Raw genomic sequence first — 15,095 nt, 5'->3', positions numbered from 1 at the left:
CCCAAACCCCACAACCCACAATACAATTCTCTGTTAAAACAGACTGATTTTTAAAAAACCCCACAAGATGGTAATAATATTTAAATTTGCAATTTGTATAACTTTAATATATTAATTAAAGCTGTATTTTCAGCCACAGAGAAATACTGAAATGGTTCTGGCTTCAACAAAAATCTGGGACTTACCCTTTCAGCTGCACTAGATATCACAATGTTCTGGAAAACAAAAGAGAACAAACACTCATCTGTCAGACAGCATCAAGACATGAAAAAAGCCAGCAAGCAGCAAAGACTTTATGAGCATTAGCTAAGCTCAGGCTCAGAGCCCAGCTAACCAGCAGAGTATCTGATGCCCTCATATGAGGGGAGCTCATGTGTGTGGATCTTAATCTGGGGACATGAATAAACCCAGGTTATCTCCTTGCCCCCTACAGAAAGCGGGGCATAGGGTCAGACCCTTCCATGGAGTCACAAACCTCTCCGATAGGTGCGAGTTGAATAAGCGCTGCGCTTTCTAGAGGGATAGGCTAAGCAGTAAAAATGTCAGTGATGGCATCAAGCAAGCACCTATCAGCCTGTATCTCTCAGTGAACTTTAAAGGGACCTTAAGGGTAAAGAAGAAATGCAGAGTTGCACACACTGTGTGAAGAAGTGCCCCCTTTATTTACACTAGCTGAAAGAGGCCCCACACAGATGACAACTTGGCCTAAGCAGTAACAGAAATGGACTTAGGAAAGAGACACCCATCTCCCTTCCCTCCCAAAGGGTTTCTGCAGAACAGGTATGAGACTGCTCAGGGGCTGGCAGACAGCACAGCTCAACTTCCAGTGCTCTTCTGATATTAAACCTCCAAGGATGCTCACCCAGGGGGAGCCTGTTTTGCACAGGTGGAAACTTTGCAGCAGCAAAAAATTCCTTGCACCTTTTATTATGCTGAATAAAAGGCTTTGGGAATTCCTGTTTGAGTGGGTGGGAATGAGAATTGTTCTGAGACAGTGAAAAACTTTCCCTCTCTGACGTCAGTACCACCAACACATCGCACCACCTCCAGTTACAAGGTGGGGCTTTTGATGTGTTCCCCACGATGCTTTGCTTGTCCTGCCACCTCCCCAGCACAAAGAGCAGAGCAGATGCTGGCAGAAAACGCTCGGTGCACAGCTGGAACTCAACATGCAAGGGAGCTATCTGCATGGAAATGAGTGCATGCTCATACTATGCTCAAGGTTTCCTTGTGTGCTGAGCAGGAAAGGATGAGACAGACAACTCTGGCTCAGCATAAGGAAAGCTAAAAACAGAAGCATTACATGCAAAGTGACTTAACAACACACATTATGATGGGGCCTGGGACATTTCTTTCTGCGCAGTTCACCTTTAAAATGACTGCACTACAGATCCCAAGGGTGCTTTTGAGCTTCAGTGGTGCTGACTGCAAGAGTTTGCTGTGAAAATCTGACTCTCCTGCTCTGAGCTGTAGCAACCAGCAGCTGTCTCCCAGGCTCGGAGCAGCTCCCAGAGCAGCTGTGTGAGCCATCTTGAACCAGTGTGGGATTGTGTCTCACTGCTGTGCATCGGAGATGTGCTCTGCCTGGTTCAAAGGCAGCTGGCTTCCAGTTAGGGGATGGGGAAGACAGGAGGAGGAGACAACAGCAGACAAGAAGAGCACTGCGAGCGAGTGAAGGAAAGGCAGGCAAAGGCAAATCCAAGGGAAGGGCTAAAGGGAAGAACTCAAAGGCAAAACATTATCTCCCCAGGTAGAGGAGACAGCAGCTGTTAAGTGCACTGCTCCAGGCACAGCACCCACACTCAGGAACCAAAACACAGGAGGTGAGGGACTGTGGCCATGCACATCTTTTGTCTGGCAAGGCAGGTGAGTCCGTCCCTCATTCCTTGAGCTTTTAAACATGTTTTCAGAACTCCATGCTCCTCCAATGGCAGCTCTGAGGATACAAGTAAATTTCTAGAAGTTTCTCTGCCTTACTACAACAGAGGAAGAACAAAGGGATCCAAAAGCTGCTACAGGTTCAGCAACTATAGGTTTACAGAAGGTGAGAGCTGCAAGCCAGGTGCTAATGCAAGCAGCCTATGGATCAGCCATACATGTCTCGTTAAAAACAGGTCTTTACATAAGTGATGGAGACAATGTGTCAGTAACGGCTAATAACCATCTCTGCTGGCCCACCAGGTACTGAGCCTGGAGGCAAAAAAAATAAAGACAAGCTAGCAGTCCTCTCCTGTCTCTTCCAGAGCCTCACAACTTGTCAAACCCAGCTCCTGCTGATTTACCTTCCAGGCACTGATGATGGAGGGCAGATGTATAAAGAAAGGGCACTGTGCATCAATCAAGCACCTGAACCTCTCACTTGCTCTGTGACACAAACTCAACTGATGCTCTACAAACAACAGTTGCATAAGAAGCACATCTTTAACTGTGTAGAGGAAACACCCCTCAAAGAGGAATCCCAAAGGAAAGGGGTTCTGTGTGTGTACCTCATCTCCAAGTCAGTGTTTTGTGCAATTAGCTCCCAGAGCTGGGCTTCTCAAGGAAGGCTGTAGAAATAGGCAGTTTCTCCTGTAGCACCAAGGGAATTAAACTGTTTGACCCATTCTGCTGTCCTATGAAATCGGCTGCCATGCCTGAGGGGAGCTGAGGTAACACTTATCTGCTTCTAACATTGGCGTTCCAAGCTGTTTATCCCACTTCAGACTAGAGCTGCAGGGCAATGCCAATGTTGGCTTCTCTGGACTAGCTAACTGTGGCAAAGGCCACTTTCAATAAAGGCGGTGGGAGCTATCGTCTCTTTAACTTGGTTATGTATTATGATATGCTTTCCTCTTAAAAAAACCCAAACAACCATGGCCTGAGAGGACACAGCATGACAGGCAGCATAGCCTGGGAGGAGGTAAGGCATGAAAGCAATAGATTACAGGCATCTCAGCTGCATTACTTCTTCCTTGGATTTCAGTAGCAGGGAAGAATGCAGTTGATCTGACCGCAGCAAAGCCCTGGCTGACAGCCAGTTGGCTGTTGGGTCTGTTGTGTACACTGGGAATTCACTAACTGGTTAACAGAACAAGATTTCTCCTTTTTCTTCTTATTTTCTACACCCCATTTTCAAGGTATACTATCAAAAAATGAACTTTTGGTCAACCAGAAATACGAGATGGGGGATTTCAGAGATGTGCAGATTTCAGTTCTAGTGCAAACCCTAGATCTCTGGCACCTTTTTTCCCCCTCCCCCTTTTGTTTTGGGTATTGCATACCATAATAACAGACAGCTTGTTCTACAAATAAATAAATAAGTAAAAAAAATAATCTAACAGTTTGACAGCTTAAGAAGAAGGCATGCAGTGGTGCATGGCTGGAAGTATCTGGAGCTAGAATAATTGTGTCCTTATATTAGTAGGCAAAGATTCAGTCACAGCTTCAGAAACCCCAGCAACAAACTCATTTAAAATGGCTCAGTCTGTACAGCTCCAGAAGAATTTGAACTGAATAAATGAGCTTGCTTTCACTTTGAGAGCTTACCTTTCCTTTGCAGATCTGCATCAGGCTGATGGCATTTGAAATTGTGTATCTTCTCATTGTGGAGTCTTTGATGGCAGGCGTGTAAAGAAGTTCAAAGTAAATGCCTCGATCTATTGCCTTCACATGAAAGAGAGTGATCAAAAATCAAAAGGAGAGAAGCATAACAATCTAACTACTGCTGTCTATTATTGATGTAGCTTATTCTCGGTTTAACTGTGTTATATATGAAAAAATTAAGGTGGAATTGTTCCAGCAAGAGCACAGTATAGCACGAAAGGGGTGGGGAAGAAGGTTTCGCTGTACACCAGATATGTGTACTTGAATCTTGGGATCACAGAGAAGTGAGGTTTAACAAAGAAAGAACAGGTAACCACTGCTGGTCGGAAACAAGTCTTGACATTTTGAGGAACCTCCTCCTCTAGCCACACACCTTGCTCTAAGGAAGACCACCACTTCCCACACCTTGCAGATGAGGAATATGTCCTTGCCTACGAGCCCCAATGAGGACCCTTCTCTCCTGTCTCACAGCATACTCTGGTCTTTGTGACAATGTCAAATAACAGTGAGTTACAAGAGAGATTCCAAAGAGTAACACTAATTATATTTTTCAGCTGTTTTAAAATCCTTTGCTATCTAGAAGTACCTCACCAAAAGCCTAGTACTCTTGTTTTTTGCAAACACGCAGAGAAAGGTGAAGCAACTTGCTACAGGATACAGTGGGTTAGCGATAAAGACAATTCAAAGCTAGGAGTTTTGTTCCATATGCTGCATTTGTCTGAAATGTTACTCTACGAGCGATAAAGACAATTCAAAGCTAGGAGTTTTGTTCCATATACTGCATTCGTCTGAAATGTTACTCTACACTTTATACTCATATTATGAAAAAAATGCTTCACTTTTAATACTCTAAGAGAGTCCAGTAACTGAACACAGATGGAATTAATCCAGCTCCCATCCATGCATGACCTCTGCATGCAAGCACAACAGCAGCTGTGTGCACATGACAATTCAAAGCTAGGAGTTTTGTTCCATATACTGCATTCGTCTGAAATGTTACTCTACACTTTATACTCATATTATGAAAAAAATGCTTCACTTTTAATACTCTAAGAGAGTCCAGTAACTGAACACAGATGGAATTAATCCAGCTCCCATCCATGCATGACCTCTGCATGCAAGCACAACAGCAGCTGTGTGCACATGAGATGTTTTACAGAGCTGATCCAACATCTGCAAACAAGAGGAGAAGCTCGAATTTATCAAAACCAAATCAGGTGATGGCAATGCACCAATTTCCAGTCAGGCAGAGTTTTAACCTCATCCCCATCACTTCAGCTGCCGGCCAGAATGTCTGTCTGGCATTACAACCACCAAAACTGACTGCCTCAGGATGCACAAAACCAGTCTGACAGACAGCCTGCCTTGCAGCTGGAAGTAGCTTGTAAGGAAAGTGTCTCCAAACACAGCGCTCCAAGAGCCACCCAGCTGCTCACCTGGATCAGCTGCTGGAGTTCTAGGCAGCTAGAGTACTTTCAAACAACATTTCATACAAAACTGTAGTTCCAAGTGGAATGTTGAAATTCCGTCTGTAGTAAATAGCAAGGTATTACTTCCACAGAATCACAGAACGTTAGGGATTGGAAGGGACCTCAAAAGCTCATCCAGTCCAATCCCCCTGCCAGAGCAGGAACACCCAGATGAGGTTGCACAGGAAGGCGTCCAGGCGGGTTTTGAATGTCTGCAGAGAAGGAGACTCCACAACCTCTCTGGGCAGCCTGGTCCAGTGCTCTGTCACCCTCACTGAGAAGTTTCTTCTCAAATTTCAGTGGAACCTCCTGTGTTCCAGTTTGTGCCAGTTCCAATATGTTTCAAGATTAATTCTAGTCATTTTTAAATTTTTATTCTGGGTTAAACTTTCTGTGGAAGAGGAAGCAGGGTTTCTAGCCAATTCCAAATTTAAATTTTTAAGCACTAACGACATCAGCCAAGAACACCCATGTGGAATGAACCTTGACATATACTCAGAGGAAAACAAGAAAGTTTGCCTAAGAACATGTTCAGATCAAGCTTTCTGGTAAATGACCAACAGTAGGCAGAATTGTATTAACAAAATGTTTGATCCATGCTGATAGTCACCTTGTGTCCCACAGTAGATATTTAGCAATTCCACATTTGGTTCATTTGCCAAGATCCTTTGTCTAAGTATGGATTCAATACAGTTGTTCTCCAAATAATTAGCACGACATTCTTTTCCCCAAATTAACACTGTCATTCACAGTCTCCTGTCCTTTAAATCACAGGGCTGCATCTATTGTGACACAGCTGCACCACTTCTGGTCTGGGAAGAAGCTCAGTCAGCAATGACACCACATCTCACTGCTTAGCATAGCAGTGGCCTTAAGGCTCCGCTTCCATTCCTTGGGAACACCACTTCTGCTTTAAGTGGGGGAGAGGAAGGAGAGAAAGAAAGAACACACATCGCTGTGTACTAAACGCTACAGTGGAGGCCTTGAAGTGAAGGACATCTAAAACAACACTTTGTATTATGCAAGAAAATAAAAGAACCACTTGGATGGGAATGGTGGGAGGGAAATGGTAGGGTATCCAAATCAGACTGACATTAAGTACAGAATTTAACAGCAAGAAAACAATCTAGATGTAAATTTACCATATTCACAGGGGGTCTTCTGAAGTAGAATGGAAGCTTTTCTGTTACATTTATGCATACCAGATCCACGTCTAGAGTTGTGCAAGCAATCTACAGCAAAGAAATAGGAACAGATTATTAGATATGCCAAAAAATGCATAACCGGTTTTAGCTGCACTGATATTCTCCTTCATTTCTTACTGCAACAAATGTCTCTCCAGGGTGAGCTCCGTTTTACAATGAAGAGGTACTATGCCTTGCAGGTATGCCAATAAAACAGCAGGGCTACATGTGCACAGCTTGAGCATTTCAGGCTTAAAATCCAAGCCTCATCTCACTTACAGACCTACTTTTCCAATAAAATAATGACCAACCCAAAGGCAAGACTCACTGCTTTGTTTTTATCTGACATAAGACATGCAGAAGCAATGCTGGCTTTTGGCAAAGAACTCACAGCTAATCAATGACAACTCCTGTTTACAAAAGGAGCAGCCCGGGAACTGCTCGTTACCCCATCACTCTCTAATTTCAGTGTGGCAACCATTTATTTTATGGATTAAGTAATTGTACCAGAAGCAATCAAGAAGAGAGTAAAACAGAAGCAGAATGTCAGACAGTGACTGGTGGTGCCATGTGCCCAGTACCAGAGGCCTGCCCACGGGGCCTCACTTTCCTGGCTGGGTGGGGAATGTGCAGCCCTTCCTGAAAGCCACACGTCTGGAGAAATCTCAAGACGGCACTGGAGGTCATAGTTTAAAAGCTTAGCTTTGAATCCACATCACAATTTACAGCCTGTATTAAAAGAATGAAGGGATGAACAAAGGACAGGGAATCTCTGACATACAGAGAAATCTCTGACATACAGAGAAAATTAAGTGCACATAAAAAGGAGCCCTTGATTTACATATAATCTCATGCACACAAGACACGCAGGAATTTTATGTATGCCTAGCCTGCAAAGATGATTACACAGGGCCAGATTAACGTCTGTGAGCAGTGTTGTAACAAAGAAGATAAAATAGGCTGAAGATGTTGAAAAGGAATTTTCTACGCGTAGGGGAACTCTCTGCTGTCAGAAACCTGCCAGCAACTGCTCCAAATACGCCTGGGCCAGGCGCCAACCATTCGTCCCTCCTCGCACCGTCATGGAACTGGTGGGAGTTGCGGGGAGTCCCAGGGCTGGGCCACGGTGCAGTTGCAGACTGGTAGGTTCCTCTACCAGTCTGTTCACGTGAAATTTGGATGGAGATGAGAGCAGAGGCCCAGCTTCAGGAACATTTCTTAGCTGTTGACAGCACTCCTTGCTAGACAAGAAAGCCACAGCACACACGCAGGCAATTCACAGATCCAGCAAACCACAAGGTTTTTGATGTTAAAGCGTCTCTGCCAGGCCATTCAGTCTAAACTTTATGCTCATGCCCTACCTTCATCAACTCTGTTAGGCAGGACGCAGTTGGAATCTATTGCGCCAAATAAGACTTGCATGTGTAGGTTTACCCCAGCTACAGCCAGTTTTAATCCTTTTCTTACATGGAGTACAAACTACCACCTAGACAGAGGTGCTTAACGGGAACATGCACAGAGCAAATAGCTCTGAATCACGCCCTAGAAAAGATGTCAGCGAGGCCATAGGAAATTCAGGAAGAGAGAATGCTGAAAATTAAGAAAAGCAAGAATACACATCAGAAACATTCATGTTGCCGTATTCAATGAGAAAACAAGTCTTCCTAATCAGCTCCAGAAACACTGGAAAACTCCATTTTGCAAATTAAGGACAGTGGGAAAGGGAGTGATCCAAATGCCAGGATATCTACAGGATTCCAGTGACAAGAACATTTCAGAAAAACACCACCACGGAAAAACAAAATTAAGAGCCACACTTCCCTCCCCATAAGGAGGAATTCCTGTGCGGCATGGAAAGTTGGAGAGCAGACTTCTCCAAACACTCCAGTGTTCAGCCTAGCTTTGGCTCCTGGACAAGTCACACACACAGGCAAGTTAAGGTTACTGTGTCTGCTGAAAGGATCCGAAGTGCAAAAACTTCACACAGAAAATGCTATGCAGTACTTGCAAAGCCCAGCACCTGCCTGGCCACACTGCAGGCAAGAGCCCCATCTGCTGGGAAACTCCATGCAGGCAGGAATACACAAATTCACCATTGCCTGGATGGCCTGAAGAAAGCTTTGGCAAACGTTTTAAGAAGTGAACGCTGAAATTTGGCTTTGCACTACATCCTCAGACTTGCAGAAGCAAGTTTTTTAGATACTGGTGATTTGCTAATTGCTTACAAACAGCAGGTAGATCTATCTCATACAATTAAAACAGTCAGAAATCTTAAAAAGCAAAATTTTTGAAAAGCAACAGGCACAGACCTTATTACTGGCATGGAGTGGGCATTCTTGTTGCAGCCCAAAACAATCCTCTTGGGAGACTTAAAGGAGAAGCATGTTCTACAATTATCTTGGCGAATACAGCTTCCTCATACCCCTGAGGATATGAATTATTTTGAGAATTTGAGCATATCTTTCAGTACACATCACTGCCACAGTCACAAAAAAAATCTTCCCTGGCTCATGAGAAGAGGGCACACAGTGGTTTTGGGTCACGCTAAAATTAGAGCACATCTCCAATGGTCATGTATTTTTTTTTAGAAAAACATGAAAAATCCTGTTCTACGGAGAATAATCCAAGTGCCAAATTGTTAGTGAGAAAGATGATGCTCTCGAGGTAACGTTGAGTTACTAACAGCCAGTTCTAAAATAACTTCGTAATTTTGGTGCAAGAGCCACCCTGGAAGGCTTTATCCTTTACAACGAAAGATCCTTGAGCCTTGATCATAAAAGCCTGAGGTATATGCCGAAACTCCATGTGTAATGGCACTTGTGCCAGTGCCCTTGTTGATATCCCTATGAGATTGACACAGCTCTCCAGAGAGAGTTAGAAAACCTAGAAGCTTGGAAAAAAGACAAAAATACAAATCTGCCCTGAATGGGAACATGTAAGGATGAAGCCTTTCACTTCATGTGGTTTCCAAGAGACATGCTTGGGTTTCCTCTCCAGCTCCAAGTGCTGCCAGCACGGAAGGGATGAAGCAGGTCTCATCAACAGTCCTGCTCCCTTCCTCACACGCTGTCCAGAAGCTCCAACAGCCGCTATCTGCACCGGCCTGCCTAGGGCACAGCCATCCTCTTTGTGCCAGCACAACTCTCCACGTGGCTGAGTGATGAATCGGAGCGGGAAAGCAGATCTGCCTGCAAAATAACTTGGCAAAAAACTCCGGTTACTTTGCAGCCAGAAGTGTGTTCCTCGAAGCAAACTGCCACGCAGCTAAGCGAGCAGCTTCACCAGCAGAGTGGACAGTGACCTGCAGAAATGAGTGGCTGTTAATGCTGGCTTAAACACTGCTACAGCTGGATGGCTGACTGCAGAGCTCACGACACAGCTGAAAATAAAAAATACCCACCCTTAAATGAGAGCATGCCCTTTCCTCCCAAGACAGCACAGCACGCCCCTGCTGACTACCCCCTTCAGGTGCCTGTTTACACACACGTCAAACTGACTGAGCTCACCTGAGAAGTGAGATTTTACACTGCTGCCAGAGACCGAAGCTCAAAAGTGTTTAACAACTATTCACCTCTCTCACAACCCCAAGAGTCCTAAAATCTTGCAAGGGAAATAAAAGCATTCAGAAATGAGTTTCATTAAGCTGTAACTGTTATAATTAACGCTTAAATTCTTCTGCTGAAAGATTCTTTAAAGTTCACCTTCTCCTACAGCCTCTTGCTTTGTACTTGGACAAGTTTTCAAAAAGGGGAAATAATTTAGAGAAAGCAGAAGGATATAATTTTAATGTGTCAAAACAGGTACTCAGCAGCAATAGAAAGTAGCTTTAACCTATTTAAAGTTATATACTGTTAGTTTTATACTGACAAGCTCTCTTTCGAAGTAAATTCTAGCACTCCTCCAAAGACATTAATGTTTGCTTTTGGTGTCCCTGCACCTTCTTCACTCTGCTCTAAACTCCATGCCTGCCTGCTGCCTGCCAAGGCTAACAGAGGTGGGATGCTCTGCTTCCACCCACTTTTCCAGCTCAGAGTTAATGTTATTATTTATGAGATTGTAACAGGTCAGATGTAACAATTTTGGGTTCTTCAAGAAAAACATTCTGACAAAAACGTAACTTGCTTTCAGATGCTCCATGCAATCGGACCACTCATATCTGTTGTTAGCAAGTATTTGAGAACAATTTAATTAAAATATGAGAGAGACAGAGATAATGAACACCTATAACCCAACAAGCCAAGCTGAGATCATTCCGTCTCCGATGGTGTTTTAACACTAGGATTTTTTCTGATAGGAAGGGTCTGTTCAAGATACAGCAGCTATGAATTAAAGTTGGAGGACAATATGATGCTTGATGCTGTTAGTAACAGCTGGAGAATTACTGTACTTCCCTGTATTTAGGTATCACCTCTAAATAATAAATGTCTTCTTCAGTCAAATGGCAGAAATGGACCAAACCAGCTCATGGTCAAAACCACTTGCAACATCCTGTTCTTCTAAAATCATAGAAGTGACAGAGTATTGGGTGTTTTGTTCAAACTATCTGCATTCCCATCAACATAAACCAACGTGAGAAACAACAGCATTGGGCTGAGGTCACAAATTAGTCCTAACAGAGGTTTTGAGAACGATTCACACAGCCTATTTTCTCTCACTCGGAGTGCTAGCACTGCTGCAGACATCAGCATCTGCTTGGTAACACTGATACAACAACCCCTTCAAAGACTTAAGAATTCTGTGAAAGCCGTTTTCAGCTGCAAGTTTGCTCTGAACAGCTAGGATAAAAATTATGTGAGAAAATGACCATTTGCCCTTCAAGTAGCTGCTCTACTTTTCTACAGCCTCAGTGGTTTTCCCAGCAAGCAAGGTAACAAACAAATCATGAAGTCACAGAAGTGAAGCTTCTCTCATTTAGCTTGTGCATCCAAAACACTCAAAACAAAGCAAGTCTGGTAGTGGAGCAAGGGCTATTATGTTTAATCAGGCATGTTCACTTTTGGAAATTTTATTTTATCTGTTCATAAGATGGCATGACAACTGGAACTAGCACTGTATCGTAAGCTCTTGCTCCTTGTTGGATTTAAAATAAAGAAATAAAAGGAAAAAAAATAAAGAAAAAGAGATCAGCTATTCATCTGGATGAACTTCCAAGAGATGACCTAAGACTAAAAGGAAGAAGGCAACTCTCAGAACCACATCAGTTCTGCTTTGAAATTCTCCCACTTGCTCTGGTATTTCAGAGACCAGGAACAATTAGTGCCAACAGAAGATAGCAAATGTGTTTCAGAGAAGCTGTCAGAGTACGAGAAGTTAAAGCTCAAGACAGAGGTTTTCTACATCCTAACAGTGTGTGTGTGTATATATATCTATCTATTTTTAAATAATACATATAATAAATAATATAAATAAATTAAAAGAAAAAAGAAAGATGTTTTCTCTCCTCACTAGAGAGTATTCAGTAGAGTACCAGACACACAAAGGAACGCATAGGGGCGCACAAGTACATTCTTCAGGTAGACATTTCAGACTTTAACTGGTCGCCTCAAAGTCTTGCAGCCTCCGGGAATCCCTCCCAGCCTTCTCAGTCTATCAAGTGACCAAGCAGTCTATGTTGCTTAATCAGCCCCGTGACATGCAGGTCTGCATAAAATGGGCAATAAAATCAAAACAAAGCATGTACTCAAACTAGCCCCAGGCATTAAAAGTTATTGAAAGAGCATTATTGTTTCAATGATTGTACTTACATGGAACAGCTTCTCAGTCTTCGGAAATACTGCTATGATGTCATATAACCTTATATTTGCAGATGTTGATCTCTATAAAAGGAAGAAACAATTCCTACCTTGAATTCTGGAAGATGCCAAAGCTATGCACAATGATTGTGACCAAAATAATGAGAAGCAAATTGCATTTTCTCTTTCAAGTACTAAAAGAAAGCCAGTAATCATCCAATTACATAGTAGGTCTCTGTCATGAGTTACACTGTGAGTCACTCATTCTCATTTTGAGGCTTGTCCCACCCACCTAGCAAGGCACTTGCACCTTTTGCTTTGATCATGTAACACTAAAACATAAACAGACACAAGGCTTGCATGTGGTCCTGTAATTTATGCACAGACGTCCAGAAATCAAAGGAAAGAACCGAGGAACAGAACTGTTGTCTCATATTGACAAATGATCAACAGAAGCTATATCAAGTTTTTTAAGTCTGCATCTCTTCGTGATCACATTGTTTGCTAAAGATGTGATCTGAGAAATCACTGCTGAGTGTCCTATAAAATCCACTAAGTTCTTCCCACACGATTTCCAAAGTTTTTTTCAATAATTAAGAAAAGGAAATTAAAAACAGGAAAGTAATACACAAGATTTACTTACCAAGAGATTACAGTGGGAAGGATCAGAAACAACAAGTGTTAGACGCGTTAAGACTTTAATTCTTTTAGACGTCCCCTACAAAAAAGAAATAATAAGAAAGACTTTAAAAGTTCCAAAGCAAAAATTTGTGGTGACTTTCACCCTGTCCAATATGAAAAAGAAAATAATGCCTTGCTTATATTCTTGCCTATACTACTTTTCTAAAGTGTGCAGTTACCCTTCTCTATCTTATATTGATCTGTTTAATATTACACCTGCCCTTCACCAAGAAAGAAGAATGAATTATGACAGAAAGAATGAAGAAAGAACAATGACAGAAAGAACAACAGAACGAGACCCACCAACCAACCATGCTGAAAAACTCAGTATGTTTTAATACTGCTATAGTTCCCCAGGCAGGCCACAACTGCAAACAAAAGCAGTTCCTGAATGAACATTTGTCAGTGATTTGAAATACAGGCTTGGTTCATTATATCCAAATCTTGCTCCATCAAAATTAGGAAGTTATTTCCAAAACTCACATTTCAAGAATTATACTGCAATTATTCAACTACAGTAAGATTCAAAATTAATATGAAGCCATTTCTTTAGTAATTTCTAAAATAACGAACAGACCCTACTCTAATGTGACTCTATTGTTCTTCCAGTGGTGGGAGTTCTAACAATCAAGCAACGGACAAACTTCTCTTTTTTGATAGACATGTAATACTCAAAATCACATCTACAAACACCAAGGTAAAAAACGTAACTCAGAATAATAACACATAGACACAATGTAACTAGACATACCTGTACAATAGGCAAAGATGGAAACAACTCTGAAGGAGACACTGGCTTGGCAATTTCCTTAAAAGAGAACAAAACAAAGTTCTCTAAAAAAAAAGTTATGGATTAAGTTTACAACGTAAACAAAATCTGTGTTCCAATCCTCAAAAGAAATCTGCCATGCTAACAAAACTATTTCCCAGGGACAATACACGGACAACCTTAAATGTTAACTCCAGAGCAATCATACAGAATCATAAAACGGGAGTTCTGACACAAGTGCACACATTTGTACTTGTGTCTAGATGTGCATTCTGCAGATAACGCATGTAATAAGGCCTGTAGATTTACAAGAGAAAACACACTACGAACAAATAACCCCAATAAAGATTACCTGTTTCTTTTCTTTAAAATCGATGACATGATTAAGAGCAACTGCAGAATATCCCACTGAAAAAGTAAACACACAGTAAGAATATTTGGTCTAGAGAACTAATGGAAAAAAATTCAAACAGAAACCCGCTAAACACTCATCACTTAAATGTATCAAAATTAACAATCACATGCGTATTTACCGTTCATAATCTCTTCTGGAGATTAATTCACCCAAAAAGTGCCTCAAGATAAGAAAAAAACTGTTTGCCTTTAACACACCCCAGCCCTGACAACACTTACTCAATGTCAGAACTTTATGAAAATTAATAACAGGGTTGGGGTTCCCAAAAATTGTGCCTTAGTTCAGTCCTGTTGATAACTTTCTTTAGGGAAAATGGTTCAGGACATTCAGGATAGTTGTTAAAACTGCAGACAACACAGAGCTGGGAGAGATACAGCTACAGGAGGCAAGGTGAGCATTCAAAATGATCCTGATAAAACTGACGAAAAGGTCTCACTAGGCAGGGATCAGGGGAAGACTGCACACTTGCCAAAGGCAAACCACCCCCAAACGCTGGACAGGCAGCACCTGGCTCTGCAGAAAAAAAAAGGTTTAGGCCATAAGAAAGTACAGGGGGAAAAATGTATCCACGCAGGGAAAAACCTCAACTGTTACACCGGGATAAACAGGCAGAGACAGAGCCTGCGAGGCACCACACGAGCTCTCCTTGCTACTGAGCGCTAGGCAGATCTCAGTACTGGTTGCTTCACTTACAGAAACCCCAGCTGAACAGGTAGAGCAGAGAGGAGAAAGGGGAGGCCAGACGGCGAGGTTAAGCCTACAGGGAGGGAAAACTCAGCCTGGAGACTCCCGCTGCGCTCACATCGGCCCGCTTGGGCTGCCGCTCGCCTCTTGCTGCCCTCCTGGCCAGGCCCAGCCCTCACCAGGTCAGGCCCACCGGCCCCGAGCCAGCCCCGCCGACCTCCCCGCTCCCGGGCAGTGACTCACGGTGCGCTGCGGCTTCCAGCAGGCTCTGTAGGGATTTCTTGTCCAGCCCCTGGGGCAGGTTCAGGTCGGCGAAACTGACCATGCTGTACTCAGCGACGGGGCGGGCCGCAGCCCGGCACTGCACGGCGCAGTACCCGGCACCGCCTCCCCGCTGCCGTGGCAGCCTGGGACTTGTAGTCCACGCCCCTCCCGTCCCGGGCGGGCAGGGTTCTGCGGCCGGCAGGACGGGTGTCAGCCCGGCGATGTCCGGCCGCTGCATTTACAAAACGGCAGCGGCAAATGAAGAGGCCGTTTCACACCATCGCGGGGACTCCTCGGTCGGAGGAGCTCCACCAC

At 43.3% G+C, this 15,095-nt stretch overlaps 1 protein-coding gene across 1 annotated transcript; it reads right to left on the bottom strand.

The window, feature by feature from the left end:
• Nucleotides 1–185: 185 nt before the first annotated feature.
• On the bottom strand, nucleotides 186–14,841 carry RPP30 (ribonuclease P/MRP 30kDa subunit; the record flags this gene model as incomplete). Its single annotated transcript, XM_010183494.1, has 8 exons — nucleotides 14,760–14,841; nucleotides 13,770–13,825; nucleotides 13,400–13,456; nucleotides 12,611–12,685; nucleotides 11,980–12,051; nucleotides 6,194–6,283; nucleotides 3,526–3,642; nucleotides 186–215 (listed from the first exon to the last, which is right to left on the bottom strand). Coding segments are annotated over exons 1-8 (579 nt in total), but the record flags the coding sequence as incomplete, so codon positions are not given.
• Between the last annotated feature and the right edge of the window lie 254 nt (nucleotides 14,842–15,095).

Source organism: Mesitornis unicolor, unplaced genomic scaffold (assembly GCF_000695765.1).
Source record: "Mesitornis unicolor isolate BGI_N332 unplaced genomic scaffold, ASM69576v1 scaffold44484, whole genome shotgun sequence".
NCBI classification, from domain to species: Eukaryota; Metazoa; Chordata; class Aves; order Mesitornithiformes; family Mesitornithidae; genus Mesitornis; species Mesitornis unicolor.
Note: the sequence above shows the minus strand (reverse complement) of the source record. Positions and strands in the feature narration are given on the sequence as shown.